Below are 19,405 nucleotides of genomic sequence, written 5' to 3'. Positions count from 1 at the left end.
TGATGAGAAATGAGAAAGTTATTAGTTGAACATCTGTTGTTTGAGGTAGGCACATAAATAATTGTGCGACTACTCAAATTGCTTTCTAGGGATACTAGCCTAGAGCTTTACCAGCCGGCTGAGACAAGTGTGATGTCGCCTGCAAAGGTATCTTTAGTTTAAAACCCAGCTATGAATGTTGTTCCTCTAAGACAATGAGGATGCTTATAGTCGATTTATATTCAGCATACATCAGCAAGAAAAGGCCATTCTGTAAGACAAAGAGGACACTTACAGTAGGTATGCCAATTGGGTAACGTTGGGAACGGGTTAGTAACCGACAAGTGAGCTCATAACCTACATTAGGGCTAAACATGCATCATCTTTATGTGAACATCATTCTCTGTTATGCATTTTTATGTCTGTATTTTGTTCTTTGTATTCTATTTTCTGTTTGTTGTATATCTATATTCTTTGAAATGTTCTAGTGTCTGGTGATAACAATGGAAACGATTAACTTAACTAATTATCCTGACCTTGATAAGGACTACTCCCTAGTACTTTCTCCTTACTTTTTCCTTCAAACAAAGACTGGAGTTCTGTTTTACAAGCTTGAGCAGCCTTATATATACAAGGACTCAGTGTTCCACAGTTACTATGTTTTAGCCTTAAAGTCTTGTATACTACTATATGTACTACGAGATCACTTGTTTCAGCACCCGTTAGATAGTCTTTATTTTGATCCTGACGCTCCTTACGAGTTTCTATTATCACCTTTTTTCCAATGGACCAGGATATCCCTATCTTATACAGCCGGTGAACCAGGCAATTCCTGAGCCTATAGAGCCTGTTGAGCCAGCTCCAGCTGATGACTACATTCCTGCGTTTCTTCTTGAGTGGGATTTCTCTCCAAAGCCTATAGTTCCACCATCTCCAGGTGCACAACCAGAAGATCAGTCAAGACTTTTCAGAGAGGCAATTGCTCCGATATATGTGAATGCACCTGTGTTTGCAAGCCTATAGTTCCACCATCTCCAGGTGCACAGCCAGAAGATCAGTCAAGACTTTTCAGAGAGACAATTACTCCGATATATGTGAATGCACCTGTGTTTGCAAAGGTCCTGTCCATCAAGATGTGAGTTTTGATAACAATGCCACTGGAAATACTGGTGATATAGTAGTGATCCCAAATGATGATGATGAGGAGGAGGATTTTGAGCAGAAGGAGTCACCATCGTTGGAAGGCAACCAGCCAATGGGCGAACCCCACAAGGATTTGCCCAATAGTGACATATGATTACAGACAGCTAGCATCTAGTAGCATTTTTTTTAGGACATTCCAACTTAGCACTGACATTTGTATAAGTGCAATGCTAGGGAACCAGCAACTTTTGTGATTGTTAACCATCAACTAGCCATCAATGATGATTTGATGGTGTGAGATTTCATCCAATGGCTCACCTTTTTCTGCTGATTACATGCTGGCCAAAATTCAATAAAATTGCTGGCCCCCTGACTTTTCCTTTGTATAAACTCTTGCTTGTGTTAGTACACATTAGAGAAATTAGGAGCTTATTAGTGTTACTAAGTTAGCCTGGGCGCCAGTTTAAAATTTTTTTGTATAAGCCAGACCTTGAGTCATGTATTTATATATGTACATATTTTTTTGTAGAGACTAAAAAGGGTGTAAATTGACTAAGTTCTTTTTGTAAAACTTTGTTGATGATGTATATAATGTCCATTATGAGTGTGAATATCTGCTGTTTTACTTATCCTTATTATTCCTGTTCATGTATGCTTGTTTATTTACCTTATGACATTTCAAAAAAAAAATTTACATATTTGCATATGGCAAATATATTTTTATTCAGAATTGTAGGTTATAATGATAAAATAATTGGGATAACTTATATATTTGTATATGATAAATATATTTTTATATTTATTTATCATATATTTGGGTCCATTGATAAAATTATTAGAAGAATTACTCTTTCACCAATCTTGTAACATTTACATCTCCCATTATAAGATTTTCAAGTAGATATTTATTTATCATTTTGTAATTTTGGTTGTTTATACCTAAAGAACCAATATTATAGTAGCTTTGATCCCCCAACTTTAAAATTAAGGAGCACTACTCCTGGTTTTTACTCTATTGTCAATTTTTTTTTGTTATTGATTTAAAATAAAACATCAATAGTACTGAAGACTATTCAACTTTAACAATGCAGGTATCTTTCTTTTAGATATTGGCTAACGAAAAACATTTTAAGATCTAAAGGTTGGTAGCAGGTCTGCATCAAGTGTAAACCGAGATATATACGTTCACTTGAGAACAAACTGCCAAGTTTCACAATCCATTTTTCAAAATTATCGTTCATGCAAAGATAAAATTAAGCCGTGCAAAGTGGCATCAAGGATTATCTAGCTTGTCCACTAATGCTTGAAGAAAAATAATATCAACACGTGTATGTACTCTCTCAAAGTCTCAATAAAGATCCAAGCCCAAGCTTTATTTTAATGCTTTCAAAAGAGTAACGTATGTTGGTTCATGTTGAGGAATCTAATTATTAATAATTGCGTATGTGAACGGATAAATCGCATACTGGTAAACTTAATTAATTAGATGGTAGAGGTTAAGAATTGGTTCAAATTTTCAATTCGAATTCTATATATATAGTAAAAGTTTTTTTCTAAGGTTATATTGGATAAAGGATATTTTAGAAATAAAAATTAACTTCTCTCATTTCCTAATTAATACAGAGGTCTAGATGTTTGATGATAACCTATGTCCATGTATAAATAAATAACAAATTATGATCAAATGTATTGGTCTATTAATTAATTTACTAATGTATTTAAATAAATATTGAAAATTTGAATCTTATTTTTACAACGAATTAATCCTTGACATAATGAATTAAGAAATATCATAAACAATAAAAAAAAATATTAAAAAACTAGCAAAATTTATTAAATTCTAATGTCTCTTTAGCATTTTTCGAAAATACATAAAAAATTATTGCTTACATATACTCATGATATAAACAAAACGTTACATATACCCTAAGAGTGTGGAAAAAAAAATCCCACTAACTTGTGTGTATTCCGGAGGCAAACTCCAATTAATGGCTGATTCTTACTTGTTACTTGTTAGAGTTTTCACATAAAACGTACATGCTATTGACAGGTATACGATGTTTGACTTATGTGCATCACAAAGTATATATGCAATTCTACATTTGTTGGTGCATATCACTCTCATCTCAGATACGTTTACCTAAAACTATATATATGGTGTTTCAAACTTTCAGTGTCTTAGGTCTTTCTAAAGGTTGACTAATGTTGGTAGAATATATACGTACAAACAAAGTTTTGATTTGCTTATAATTTATTATATATTATTAATTTTATAATAAAAATATGTCAGATATTTTTTATTGTAACTAAAATTAATTTTTTTTAAATTAATAAGTTTTTTTTATTTCTCTTATTCTTTCATCTATTCTAACTCTTTTAAATATTATTATCAATAATTAATTAATAATTATAAATTTAATAATCAAAATATACAATATAATATTTTTAATTATAATTAAAATTAAAATATTAAAATTAAAATTAAAATACAATTATATTATATTACCAATTTAACAGTTAAAATATTTTATATGATACTCTATCATTAAAATTAAGATGAAATATTTCTTTTCAAAACTAATAAACTTTTTTAATTCATCTTCTTATCTACCTTTCTCCACTTTTTTCTTTTTCTCTATCCTTCTCACTCTATATATAACTTATAATTTATATTTTATATTAATAATTTGACAAACTAAAATGTCACAAAATATTTTTTCATTATAATTAAAATAAAATATTTCTCTCCACAATTTATATTAAAAGCGCTCTCTCTCTCTCTCCTTCTTCTTTTTTTCTTTATCTTTCTCTCTCTTTTCTCTTTTATTTTTTACCTCTATATTTCTATTCTACCAAAAATAAATTAATAAAATAATATAATTCAAATAAATTTATAAAATTTTAAAAAATACATTAAATTTATATTTAAATATAATTAAAAATATCTCATAATATTATTTTACATAAAAATTATTATTATTATATACATATTTTTTAATTTTTATATTCAGTTTTAAATTTTTACTACTTATCTTTTTAATTTCTATTTTCACTTTTCCTAATTCAAATATTTATTACATATAATTTAGAAAAAATACTAATATTATGATTAATAATTAGAATCAAGATTCAGTTATTTCAAAAAATATAGTTAATTTTATAACTATGAATATAATTTTTTTTATACTAAAATATAACTCTATTTTTATATATATAAAGAAAAAAATATATTTTAAATAATAAAAATAAAAATTAATTAATTATTTTTATTTATACAATAAAATTAACACCTAATCAAATATAAAAATATAAATATTAAATTTTTTCAAAATTTAGATAATAAATATTAAAATTAATTCTTAATAAAAACTTAAATTCTTTTACATAAAAATAATAATTAAAAAAATTATTATTTTAATATTTTTTTTATCTACAGAAAAATCTTGATCTTTTTTAGTTAACTAAAACTTTTGTCTTCTACCATTTATTTTATAAAAATAGTTTGATTCTATAAATTATTTCTGTCTGAATCTATAATATTAGAACAAAATTAACACAATTTTAAAAAAATTATATTCTCGTAACATTATTACGACAAAAATACTAGTTACTTGTACTAAATGAATAATAAGGAAGAAATGTTATTTCTCCTTCTTCAACATCGTTCATCCCAAAAATAAAAATATATATAGAAACGATGAAACTAATAAAATATTGTTCCTCTTTCAAGATATATATGCTTAATGCAAGAAGAAGTTGGAAGATGAAGACATTAACATCGCTAATTCACTGCACTTCAACTTTTTGGTTATATTACATACGTGTTTATCTTATTAGTCCACCTCGCTCAATGAACTAATTAATGTGTCTTTGTAGTGAGAAATTCTTGTATTTGATCTCTTCCAGGAAGAACATTTTCTTCTTTTAAATGGACCACGATTATATACATATATAGCATTGAAATAAATGAATGAGGAAGATACAGATTAAGAAGTTTACGAAACTCTACTTGGAAGTGGATAGTAAAGATAAGATATTTTATTTTATAAGTTTTAGCACTGTAGTAAAATTTGTTTTACTTTAGCTAAGATTTTATAGAGAATTACTTTTTAAGTGAGTTTGTTTTACTTTAGCTGAGATTTTTTTAAAAAAAATATAGAGAATTAATTTTTAAGTGATCAATATTAGTTTATTTTTATTTAAAATTATATTTTAATTATTATATTTTTGAAAAATTTAGAATTGAAAAGTAAAACTTAGATTCTAAAATTTAAAATTTAAAATTTATAATTAAAAAGAATTAGTTTATGTTGGCTAAAAAAATTGACTTTTTAAGTAAACTCTTTTAGAAAAATTAAAATACTTTTATATTTGATTTATTTTTTTATTTTTATATCAAAGATGTGGATAGGGATAAAAGTATATAGAGAACCTCCAACAATTATATATATATATATATAAAGTAAAAAACCAACAATAAAGTGAAAAGACCAAGAATCCTAATCTACATATTTGTAGATAGAAACTCATATGTATTGTCACTACAATTAAAAAAAATTAATGATAATTTTTTAGTAATAATAATATAATGATCACTGTATATTTTATTTAATTTATATTTTTATAATAATTATATATTTATTATTATTATTGTTATTATTATATATTATAATAATTATATAATTACTACTAAAAATTTTAAATATAATATAAAATAATTAATATTTAATTGTCGATAGTGATTATTTTTATTATTATTAAAAATAAAATAAATAGCCACTAAAACTAATTTTTCTAGTAGTGCGCAAAGTGCATGGATACCATGTTTTGCTGCTTCATCACTTTGGAATAAAATCAATGTATGCCATTCAAATTCATCAAAGAAAATTCGTAACAACATCAAATTTAATTTGTTCTCTCCATCAAGTAGACCCTCCCCTGCCAAACACTAGATCTTGTTATTAAAAAAAAATTGCGCAAAAAGGTTCAAAAAACAGTAAACAATCTATCCAAAATAATCTAATAAAATTATTTTATTTTATACTTTTTAATTATTATTTATTTTATTTTATATTTTTTAATTATTATTAAAATAATCAAATAATATTAAATATAATAAATATATAATTATAAATATTATATATATAAATCTAAATAAATATTAAATTAAATTATATTATTTTAAATTATTATCTCTCTAATATTAGTGACGAATTAAATTAAAGGAGTCCTGTGCAGGTCAGCCAAATAATAACCATACCTAGACAAATTATGGGCACAAGAACAACAAGTGGGGCAGGGCAATTTTAGTTAAATAATGTTATACATTTAAGTGTGAGTTTAAATTATAGTTTATAAATGGAAATTTATATAAATTTAATTTTAATAAAAAATAAATTTATGTTAATGTAATTTATGTTTAACTATTTTTATATTAAAATAAATTATAATAAAATAAATATTATTTAGATTATATTATTTAAAATTATTTTTAGATAAAAAATTATTAAAAAAATATTAATTTAAATAAATTTTTATATTATTTTATTATTTTAATTTAAATATTTAAATAAATCTTATTAATTAATTTTATAATAAAATTAATATTTACTTACTAAGTTAAAATAACATATAAAAGTTGACAAAATATATTTTAATACATAAAAATATTAATAAATATTAAATTAAAAAATAAAATACTAATAAAATACATAAAAAACAATATCTTATACAAAATTAGTATATAAGAACATTATTATTTCTACCACATACGATTAATAATTTTATCCCTAATTGAATTTCGAATACGATTGATTTCTGCAGAAGAGTTAATATTTAAAAAGTTTGATCAAAATTTTCACCAACATAACTATTATCTTCTCTATCAATAATGTTTGCATGTTTATATTGATTAAATTCAGTACCTATTTACTCATTATTATACACACTATTTGTACTTGAATTTTAATTTTGAATTTGGGTATGTGTTGCAAAAAAACAAATCTATTTTTTTACATTTCAAAATCTTTTTTATTGTGCATCTTAAACTTGAGTAATAATAATTAAACACTTTATTATGATTTATAAATCCAGAAGAACGCTTAAAATCCGTAAGATGATAGCGCTCACATTTATATGGACCAATATATCATTTTGGTGTTAGATAACCGACATCTATCGAATAATATTTACCTAATGAACAATAAAATTAGTTATATATCATATGATAATTAAGTAAATATAACTTATTTGTAAGAATATGATAAAAATTAATTTGAAAGAAGATGGAAAAAATTTATGGTAGGAATTATAATAGCATTGTTGTTAGTGGTCCACAGTTCACACCAACCCAACTTAATGACATTATTGTTAGTTGTTGTCGAAGATAATAATAATAATAATAATAATAATAATAATAATAATAATAATAATAATAATAATAATAATAGCAGCAGCAGCAGCCAAAATTAAGTCAAACGTAATAGAATTGAAATACAATTTATTGAACTAATAAAAAGACTTCAAATTAAACTTTAGCTTAATAAACTGATGATGAGCTTATTTTTCTAACTTCTTAAAAAACTAAGTAAACTGAAACTCAATTAAGTACCCTAAGAAATGACTATTCTCATCACTTCACACTTATTATAACAAAGCAACAAACATATTGCAACTATTTAAATTAAAACTATATATCTACTCATCTTACTTTAGACTATATTCTATCAACTTACAATTTTACACTTTATAAATGAAATGTTATAAGTTGATATATTTTTATTTTTAATTTTATATACCTAAGTAATAATTTGGAATTAATAATTTAGTATTATTCTAACTAGGCACTAATAGCAGTTTTATTTAGAATTGTATTTGCATGTTCTTGTACGATCTTCCAAGCCATAATCACGTGTTCTTGCTGCGTGAGAGTTGCCCCAATAGCACATCTTATAACGAACATTCCATCCACCATGGCGTGACTCATGTAAACTCTTCCTGATTCATTCATGGAATCCAACAATTTTCTATTGATTTCATTTGCATCACCGCCATGAACAACTGAGGGTATAAGTCTAAAGCAAACCATAGCGAGGTTTCTAGGAACCACAATCTCAAACCTCTTATCCAATTTCACCATTTCCTCAAAGCTCTTTGCCATCTCAACATGGCTTCTTAAGAAGTTTCTGAGATTCGAAACGCCGTAACTTCGAAGAACAAGCCATACTTTGAGAGCACGGAACTTTCTGCTTAGTGTAATTTGCCAATCTTTGTAATCTACAACTTGTTTCGATTCGGAAGCGTTGTTATGCAAATACGAAGGGTTTGTTGAGAGCGATTTGATTAAAGAATTTGGATCTTTAACCCAAAGACAACAACAATCCAAGTTGGTTAGAAACCATTTGTGAGCGTTGAGGCTGAATGAATCTGCATCTTCAACGCCATCCATCAGGTGTCTGAACTCTGGACAAATGCACGCGCTACCTGCATACGCCGCATCAACATGGATCCACATTCCATAATTTTTTGCCACGTGGCACAACGCTCCAACTGGATCAATGGCCGTTGTAGAAGTTGTTCCAACGGTTACACACAAGTAGCATGGAACTAATCCGTTATGGAGATCTTTCTGAATGGTTTTCAATAGCGATTGTGGTAACAACGAGAACGAATTCGATCTCGAAGTCTTAATGGCTCTGAAGTTGTTTGGATCAAACCCTGCAATATGAGCAGCTTTTTGAACCGCGCAATGCGTTTGATCTGAACCGTAAACGACAAGCTTTCCAATATTGTCTCTTCCTACCAGATTAAGCATTCGATCTCTGGCTGCGACTAGTGTTGCCAATATTGCCTCGCATGTTGTGCCTAACATGACGCCGCCGCCGTGACCAGCAAAGAGGAATTCTTTTGGTAGCCGGAGCTCTTGGCCGAGCCAATCCATGACGGTGGTCTCGAGTTCAGTTGCAGCCGGAGACGAGAGCCAGTTGAATCCAACGGTGTTGAGTCCAGTACTGAGCATCTCGCCCATAAAACCAGCAATGCTGCCACTTGAAGGGAAGAATGCAAAGAAATTAGGACTCTGCCAGTGTGTGATTCCTGGAATTATGTGTTTTTTCATGTCTTGAAGGATAGTTTCAATGGGTTCAGAGCCAAAAGGAGCATAAGATGGAAGCTTTTTTTGAAGATAACCAGGTTCGACTTGACTTAGAACCGGATAGTTTCCAATATTATAGTAATAGTCGGCAAGAAAATCAACTATCATATGACCTTGTCTCTTAAATTCTTCAGGATCCAATGGATTGTTGAAGGTGAATGAATTGTAATCACTGTTGCTACCCATTTGGTTTATTTTGATCAATGTTCTTTATTTTGGGTTTGGTATGTCACGTTTAGGCTCTTCATTTGTAGGGTATATATAGATGCAAATAGAAAGGAATATTCTATTGGTTGCAAAGGAATATTCTATTAGTTGCTTTCAATTTTTTATTTTTGTATTTTTTGTTCCCATGGAAGAATTATTTTTTTTTCCATAGAGAAGATAATTTAGGTAATATTTATTTTGCTCTACAGAAATTAAAAAAACAATTAATCTAGTTTTCGATTTTTTTATTAGAATTACCAACTCAATTCTCTAAATGTGATCTTTGTTAGTTTTTGAGTAATTTTTTTTATCTTACAACCGTTATTAAAATAGGGATATTTAAAAGGTTGATGTATAATTTTTTAAATATTTTTTATTATATATAATATATAAAAAATATTCTTTTTAAAATTTCAATCAGAGACTTTTTAATTAAATTATAAATTATTTATCATTTCAATTAATTCAATCTATATTATTTATACACAGTTATATTTTTATACTATATATAATGGGAATATTAAAAAGGTGAGTGTCCAATTTTTTTTTTAAATATTCTTTATTATATATATAATTTACAAAAAAAATATTTCCTAAAATTTGAATTTGAGACTTTTTCATTAAATTATAAATCACTTGTCATCTCATTAATTCAACCTCTATTATTTTTTTTACATATTTATACTATATATAATGGGGATATTAGAAGGGTTTCTATTCAATTTTCTTTAATTTTTTATTACGCATAATTCATAAAATTTTATTATTTCTAAAATTTGAACTCAAAAAAAATTAGTTAAATTATAAATCATTTCCCATTTTAGCTAATTTAATTTGTATTATTTTTATACATATTTAATAAATAAAAGAGTAAATTAACAGGGACCGTCAATCTAAATAGTGTTATTCTAAATAGTTAAATACCACTCAAATATTGTAACCAACGACTGGTTAATCTGAGCACAATTTTTTTATTATGACCAACATAGCACGCATTTGAATTTAGTTCATTTGATTATATTAATGTCTACCAATCTTAATTTAGTTAAAGTCTTACAAACTATTTATACATATTTTATTAATCATAATTATTTATTTTAAAATAAATAATTATATAATCGTCATAAATAATGACACATTCATCTAAATTAGTTGCCCCACATTCAAAAATGGTATCTATATATATGGGGATATGCCTATATAAAAAAGAAAAACATGAGTGTTATTAACAGGAAAATAGAACAATAATGTTGTACATATTGTAATGAAATCATAGTATTGTTGGACAATTTGAAATAAAAATAATAAAAATACAAGTGGATTTAATTAAAGTTTAACTGTTCAATAACACTTACCAACATTATTCTAATTGACAAAGTTAATTAGAGAAAAAATATTTATGATATAAAAATGTTTGGCAATTAAGTTATTGAAAATTAATATTACCCTTTTGGTCATGTGACTTTGCTTGATCAATTAGTTTAAACAATCTTTGAAGTTAAACATTGTTTAGGGAAACAGATTCATTCTATACTCCCACATAAAATAAATTATATTATTTGCATCAATAGTTACCTTTTATTTTTTTAAAATATATTATATAACTTTTTGTACTAAAATATCCTTGTGATTAATATTTGAATGACTGAAATATATTTTGATTAATTTTACAAAAAGATTATAATATTCTTTTAAATTTTCTAAAAACCCTTTCTAATTTATTCTGAAAAAATACAAAAATATCCTTTTAGTTAATTTTTAAAAGACTAAAATAATATTTTAAACTTAGTTTTATTTAATTATATTATAAATAAAAAATCTAATTTTAACAAAACTGAAATACCTTTTTTGTTAGTTCTAAGTGTAAAGTGCCCTCCTTTAAGAATTAATGTTATTTATAGTAAATTAATATTCCTAAATGGTTATTTTATTCTTTTTTATATTAGTCCTTAAAGGTTTATTTTATTCTTTTAAAATTAATTTTTAAAAGGGTATTTTAGAATTAGAATTAACTAAGAGGGTATTTTAGTTATTTTAAAATTGAATTTTTATTTCTAATATAATAAAAAAAATCAAGATTAAAAGATTATTTTAGTCATTTAAAAATTAACTAAAAAGATATTTTTGTATTTTTGCAAAATAAATCAAAAGGGTTTTTTCTGAGAAAATTAAAAAGAGTGCTATAATATTTTTTAAAATTAATCAAAAGGATATTTCAACCGTTTAGTTATTAATGTCAAGAACATGTTAGAATGAGAAATTATATAATATATTTTTTAAAAAATAAGTAAAAATAAATATTGACACAGATAATATAATATAATTCATTTATCACTTACTTATTCATATATGTTTTTTAATTCATCAATACATATTTAATTTGCATTGTCGCTGTACCAAAACAACTATCTAATATTGCATACATACATTCAAAACGTTATTGGTGTGGAGCCATGTGATAAGTCCATAAACACTTTATAGGATGCACGTTTTAATTTGAAGAGGCTAGTTAGCAGCCTGGACCCCCTTACTTGAATGGTCTATGTTGTGGAGCCACTACACAACGTTAGCGTAATAAGTAATAACCATTAAAAACTAAATAATATGAACATTTTTAGTATTATGTTTTTTAAAAAATTGTCAAATAATATAAAAAATTATTTGGACATAATAAGTAGTAGGGGTAAGTACGATTTTGGTCCCTTAAATTTAGTGCCAGAATCGAATTCGTCCCTCTTGTTAATTTGGGTTTAAAGTCGTCCTTAACGTTTTTTTCCGTATTAAAATTGTCCTTTTTAATAAAATTTTTTGTTTTATTCCTAAACTACCCCTATTCTTATTTTAATAATAAAAATTATATAAAAAAAAGAAAACGCGTAAAAACGCGTTGGGGTGGGAGAAGAAAATGGTTACGAAACGAAGGGGGAGGGGAGGGGAGGGGAAGGGAAGAGGGGAAGGGGGAAAGGGGGGAGGGGGACGGCGCCAAGGAGCCTCCGTCATCGCCGCCGTGACCTCGTCGTCGCCTCCTCCTCCTCCAGAACTCTGATGATGATGACGATGAAGGGGGAAGGGAAGCCGCCGTCCCGCCGCCGCAGTCTCGCCGTCCTGCCGCCGCCTTGTCGCCCTCCGGCACCGCACCGCACCACTATCACCTTCTTCTTCTTCTTTGTTGATTTGTTGCTTTCTGTTTTTGCTTGTGTTAAATTTGTGTTGGATTTGTTGATTTTCTGTTTTGTTTCTGCTTCTCTGGTGGTGGTGGAAGTGGAGGTGGAGGGTGGGGGGAAGGGGAGGCGGAGAAGGGGTGCGGGGAAGGGAAAATGGGGAGGGGGAGGTGACGCGGGGTGGGAGTGGGGGTGCGGGGAAGGGAAAACGGGGAGGGGGAGGTGACGCGGGGCGGGGTGGGGTGGGGGTGCTGGGAAGGGAAGACGGCAAGGGGGGTGACGCGGGTGGGGTTGGGGTGGGGGTGCGGGGAAGGGAAAACGGGGAGGGGGAGAGGGAGGGAACGCGGGGCGGGGGTGGGGGTGCGGGGAGGCAGGGAGGGGGAGGGGCAGGGGGGAGGGGAGGCAGGGAAGGGGAGGGAGAGGGGGAAGGGGAAAGGGGGGAGGGGGACGGTGGCGGCGTTGGTGCTGGTGGTGCTGGTGGTGGAGGTTGTGGCGGTGGTGTTGGTATTGGTGGTGGTGGTGGTGGTGGAGGAGGAAGTAATTATGTTGGTAGTAATGAAGGTATTTTTGTCCAAAAAAATAAAAAGGACAATTTTAATACGGAAAAAAACGTTAAGGACGACTTTAAACCCAAATTAATAAGAGGGACGAATTCGATTCTGACACTAAACTTAAAGAACCAAAATCGTACTTACCTCTAAGTAGTATGACCTTTATGGTAAGGTTATTTAAAAAGTACTTACATATTTATTAAGGTAAAATTTATGGTGTTTTTGTTATAGTATTTAAATTGCCTAATTTTTTTTTAAAATAAAAAATAAAATATTTAAAATAAAAAATAAATCATGTAAAATTTATTAAATATTATTTATTTACCTTTTTTAGTAACTTAAGTACAAAATAATAGACATCGTAGCATAGCATTCACCATTTATTAAATGCAAAGCGTCTAACATAACAGTGACGCTTTTCTACTTTTATATTACTTATAGTTTTTGTTTTAGTTTTGAAAAGCAACTTCTTCCAACAACGTAGCAAAACGTCAAAACGTACAATCTTGTACTTAAAAAACAAAAAATTAGAAAAGCAATAATACGGAAAAATTCCTTTCTCAAAAATTAAACCAAACAAGCCCTAAATTTTAGGGTGTGCTCTAACTTTTGTAAAGGCTATTATATGGATACTAGTAGTTATATAATTATTCATATATTTTTTTATTAGTTTAAGGTTTTTAAAAAAGTAATTTTATAAATACTATCAAGTTTTATTTAACCGAAATTTTTACAGTTTGATTCTTATTATTTTTCAAAAAAAAATATAAATTAAAAAAAACATATGAAAATTTATATAAATTAAAAAAAAGCTCTTATTTAAAATTTTTTATTAAATATATAATTATTTATATATTTTTTATTCATTTAAATTTAAAAAAAAAGTAATTTTATGACACATACTATATTTTTTTTAAATAATGTGCTATTTTAACTTTTAGATACGATGGTGTCCATGTTATTTTAACGCGCAAAACTTTGAAATATTAGTATAAGATTATTAAGATTAAAGTAATGAAGAGAAGTAAAAGATAATTGTGGGTTGTCCTTCTGTAATAGGTTAATAACCATCCGTGAGATTAAGCATTGAAGATATTATTTTGGAAATGAATATAATAAGGAAAGAAGCTAATTGTGACTTGACAAGCTATTTAGTAGAACCGGTTGACTAAGATTCCGTTTGCATTTGGTCAATGGTCATAAAAGAAAAAAAAAAGTTTATGGTCTGAAACTAAAATTAAAGGGAAAAAACAACCACAACAACCACATCAACAATAGATGATGTTTCCTTGAATGGTCCGGTTCTTAATTAAAGGTGTTTATGGGTCGATCTGGTTTGAATTTAAAGATAAAATTAGAATAGAATAAATTAAATTATAATTGGTTTAGATTTATATTTTTTTGTGTATATTTAAATTAAACTAAATTAATTAAAAACGAATTGATTCGATTCGAATGATTAGGCTAATAAAAATATAAATTCATAAGAAAATAAAAAAATAAAAAATTTATTTTAAAAATTTTATAAATATAATAATAATTAATAAACATGTAAAATCAATAAACAAGTCAATAATATATTAACAACAACAAAATATTCATAATAATTCACAATTATAACTAAATATTTAAATTATTGTCATAAATAATCAATAATATATATATATATTAATTTAATTAATAAAGGGTTCAAGTCTACGGATTGATTTAGGTTTTATATTTTTAAATTATTATCGAACCAATTAACTAAAAGTATCATTGATTCGATTCGAATTGTATTCGATTATCCATTAATTTTAAAATTAATTTAATTGGTTCGATTTGAATTCAGACAAATAATAATTGAGTACCCAATATCCATAAACACCTCAAATCTTAATGGCATGCCACAAAAATTTTAACTGAGATGGAATTAAGAAATGGATCTTTTTATTTTTATATTTTTTATGCAAAAATTTATTTTAGACTAAAATATGATTATATATATTTTTAATTTGGCTTATGATATTTTTTTGTTTAAATAATAACAACACCAAATTACAATTTTTTTATTTTAAATTCTGATATTAAATTATAAAATTATTTATCTCAAGAGATTAAGTTAATAATAAAAAAAAATATATAAAAAATTAAATCTTAACTTTTTTATTTTTCTGATGTACCAAAAATAGAACGGCAAAGATGGATATATATCAATGAGAGAAAAATATATGTATTAAACTACTAATAAATATCATAAGGTAAAATAATGGAGGCAATTAAAAAGGGAAAAGAAAATTGAGAATGTAAATAATGCAGTATTGACAAACTTATGCATGGTTCCCTATTCACGATGATAAAACAAGCTTAAGTTCAATTAAATAGCAGAATAAGTTCAAAAAGAGTAGTGATAGCAATACCACTCGAATTCGTGGGTATTCACTCTTTCCCTACTCGTTCGGGTGGGGCGAGTTTTTAGAGGGGCGGGCTTTTGGGAGGGGCGGGACGGGGTCGGGTTTAGGTAATACCCGCTCCTACCCGCCCCGCTATATATATATATATATATATATATATATATATAATATTTTAATATATAATATGTATAATATATGTAAAATAATTAGTAAATGATTAATAATATTGTATCATATTAAAATTTTTACTTTAATTTATGTTATGTATGTGATGATGGTTATATAAATTTTGAAATTTAATTTTATTTATTGGATTTTAATAATTATAGGGGCGGATAGGGCGGGACGGGTACCCGCAAGGGCGAGTTAGGGTTCAGCGTTTTACTACCCGCGGGTAGAAGCGGGACGGGTTGGTGTACGGTGAGGCGAAGTCGGGTAGAGCAAAAACCCGCCCCTACCCGCCCCGTTGCCACCCCTAAAAAAGAGAGACAGTATCCATAAGTGTTAGGTATATAATCATTTATGTATTTTAATCTAATAATTTAAATTTTCAAAAAATAATTTATAACAAAATTAAAGTATTTTAATAAATTTTTTAGCACTTGTATAACTTATATATTTGCATAAGTTTTTTTTTCTTTAACTAGAAAATGTACCATATAAATAGTTTTCCAAATAACTAATAAAATATTAAAATTTAGTCACTATTGGAGTCCATTTAAAATTTTAATTTGCAAAATTAAAATTATTATTTTGCCAACTACGATCCAACAAAAAATATCTTTTTCAAAGAAAAGTATTAGTTGACCAATAAATTTTTTTCTCATTTTTCACCTCATATTTTTACCAATACTAACCAATTCTTTTATTTTTTATGCTAAAAATATTGTCCCCTAATTTTTTTTAGGAATATGAAAGTGAAATGTCTCAAGATAAAATATGACATATATATATAAATTTAAATAATATTAACTAAAAAATGTCTCTATATTGTCAAGATTGTCATAAAGTTATTATATATACCTTTCGGAAAAACTTTTATTAGAATGTATTTGTATCAATGATAAACAATTTAAACGTTGTTTGTAAAATAAATAGTTATATATATATATATATATATATATATATATATATATTAAAAATCCTAAAATTAATATTATTTAAATAATCTTTTGAAAAACCTAGTTCTAAAATAGTTAGTTCACTGACAACCAAGCAATGTGATGCATTCATATTGTATTGGAAGATTAATAAAATGTGCTTAAATGGTATGGTTGGCTTGCTTATATAGAGCTGGCAATGAACGATTGTATTCAGTGCAATAAATAATTAAGTACCTTTCAGTAATTCATCCCCACAATTCCTTAATTACTCTCTGACACAGTGCACTACACTAGCATAGTAGCATTAGATGCATCGGAAATAAAATTAGGGTTTAGTAGTATTTATCTCATACTTTTTAAGGGAGTATTGTGTTGGTTTTGTTTTTTGCGGCAATGGTTTAATTTAATTTTGGACTAATTAAATGTTGTAATTTAGTGAGTTGGAGTTGAACCACAGTTGTAAAGCCTATAAATTTCAGAAAAACTTATTAAGAGTAATTAAAACAAATTTAATTAATTTTAAAATTATTTTATTAAAAATAATTAAAACAAATTTTGATTAATTGAGTTTAAAGTAATTTAAAATTTTATCTGATTTTATAATTATCGAATTATTTTCTATATTTAAATAATAAAATTTAGTAAATATAAAATAATAAGAATTTTATATGATCTCATTTAAATAATTAAAATTTTAGAATTTAATATTTTAATTTTTATAAATAAAAAATAAATTATATTATTTCTAATTTTAAATTAGAATACTTGATTAAAAGTTGATTAGTAACTTGATAATTAGATATTATTCTTAAAGTAATTTTAAGAGATTAAATTATATTTTAAATTTATACAATATACTTTAATTTTATTAAAATTTACCAAATCTCAATTTACCCAAAATTCTTAATTTCACTTTTGTCCCAAATTAAACCCTAATTTGTTAAATACTTCCTAAAAACCTAACCCTAACTTTTCCACTCCCTTCAGCCGCCACACCTATTTTTCCTTTCTTCCAAAATCAAACTCACCAACACAACATATAGCAGCAGCAAAATCCATGGAAAGAAAGAAAAGAGAGGAGAGGGTGCGAATCAGAAGAGAGAAGGGGGGAGAGTGTGCCGGCGAGTCACTGCCGCTCGTCGCGAAGCAGAGGGAGCTCGCGCGAGTGAGGAGTGTCGCCACCGTCGTCACGCCGTGTGCCGCTAGCTTCGTTGTACCTCATCATTACCATCGCCGATGGACCTCCGTGTCGCACCGGCGCCGCGAGTTGCTATCAAGCCACCACAAGCAGGACCCGATGCGAAGAGAGAGACAGAACGACGCGAGAAGAGAGAGAAGGCGTTCCGGGGTGGTTTCTGTCACCGCTACTTTCTCCGCCATCGCCGTCTGTGGAGTTCGCCGCCGCCGGAGTCACGAGCTGAGGTGGGGGAGGAGGCCATCTTCCCTGTGTTGTTGCAGTCACCGTGCTTCTACTGCTACGCTTTGTTTTCTTATTTTCCTTAATTACTGTAAGTTATTTTTGTTTCTGAACCTCCACTACTACTACTGTCCTACTATCCGTTGATTGAGAACTTTAAGGCGTTGATGTTTTAGGATTAAGCCGCTGCAGCTGTGGCCTGTGATGGTTGATGCTCTTTAAAAATCGTTGCTGCTGGGGTGACTGGAATTGCTACTGCTAGTTTTAACGTTGCTACCGTTGCTGTTGACTTGCCCCAATTCAAGTTAAGTGTCACTGCCCTAGGTTTAGCCTTTCTCCTGACTATGTTCCACTTTTATACTCTGAACTGCCTTGGTCTCGTTTATCTGTTTGTTATGGTTTTAATTCTATTTTAGTTTCGGTGTTGCCTTGAATTTTTAGAGTTGTTTATGCGTTTGATTCCATCAAATTCAATGTTGCTGTGAGTGTAATCGAAGTTGGTAATGCTGCCATCATCCCGATTGTCTTGGAATCGCCACTGCTGTTGTCAGTTTAGACTAAACAGGACTGTTGTTTTAAATTATGCGACTACGAGATCGAGATAGGGGTGCTTTTCTTAAACTTGTTTTACTTTCCAGAGTTGTTATAAATCGATATTAACGCATAAAATATATTTTTGTGATTTCGTGAGTGTTATGAATTGAATTGAGTTGTTTTGGTTGAATGAGATTATTAGTTCGATTGATTGATTGATCGATCGATTGAGAAAGTTGAATATTCTGATTAGTTGATGTTGTTATAGTGGTTTTCCTTGAATTATTGGAAGAAATTTAATATTGGCATTTAGTTTAATTTTGGAAACGATCTAATTTTAGAAAAGAGTTAATATTGAAATTTGATTTGATATGGAACTTGATTTAATATCCGAATTTGATTTTAAAACAAATTTGGAAAGGACTTAATATTTGAAAACGGTTTGTTTATTGAGAATGATTTGCTATTTTGGAAATGATATGAAAAGGGTTTGAAGAATGGTTTGGTTCGAAACTGTTTGAGAAGACCAAGAATTCTTAATTATTGATTGATACTGTTGGTTGAAGTTGGTTTAAATTACGATTTATAGGATTGATTGATTGAATTTTGGATTTTGTAATTTCCTAGGATTGACAGTTGTTGTGATAATGGTTATTGGAAGTGATTTGACTTATTAACAGGCGTTTGGTTTGATTTGGTTTGGTTGGAACTCGAAAAGGGTGGCAGAGTCCGAGTTTTAGAGGAGATGCTGGTGAAATTTTATAA

At 28.1% G+C, this 19,405-nt stretch overlaps 1 protein-coding gene and 1 long non-coding RNA gene across 2 annotated transcripts; one reads left to right on the top strand and one right to left on the bottom strand.

Annotated features, from left to right (window-relative positions):
• Positions 1 to 7,740: 7,740 nt before the first annotated feature.
• On the bottom strand, positions 7,741 to 9,492 carry LOC112770115 (tyrosine decarboxylase 1-like). Its single transcript, XM_025814534.2, has one exon. It carries the CDS (start codon positions 9,458 to 9,460, stop codon positions 7,961 to 7,963), a length of 1,500 nt encoding a protein of 499 aa, XP_025670319.1. The 5' UTR covers positions 9,461 to 9,492; the 3' UTR covers positions 7,741 to 7,960.
• An 8,196-nt stretch (positions 9,493 to 17,688) lies between these two features.
• On the top strand, positions 17,689 to 18,796 carry LOC112790102 (uncharacterized). Its single transcript, XR_003196503.3, has 2 exons — positions 17,689 to 18,197; positions 18,283 to 18,796. It is a non-coding gene; the product is annotated as an uncharacterized lncRNA (long non-coding RNA).
• The last annotated feature ends 609 nt before the right edge of the window (positions 18,797 to 19,405 follow it).

This window comes from Arachis hypogaea, chromosome 3 (genome assembly GCF_003086295.3).
Source record: "Arachis hypogaea cultivar Tifrunner chromosome 3, arahy.Tifrunner.gnm2.J5K5, whole genome shotgun sequence".
Taxonomy (NCBI): domain Eukaryota; kingdom Viridiplantae; phylum Streptophyta; class Magnoliopsida; order Fabales; family Fabaceae; genus Arachis; species Arachis hypogaea.
This window is presented reverse-complemented; position numbering and strand designations above follow the sequence as displayed.

Excerpts from the sequence above, each read along its gene's own strand:
- LOC112770115 (XM_025814534.2), bottom strand. The coding sequence starts at position 9,460 with ATGGGTAGCAACAGTGATTACAATTCATTCACCTTCAACAATCCATTG.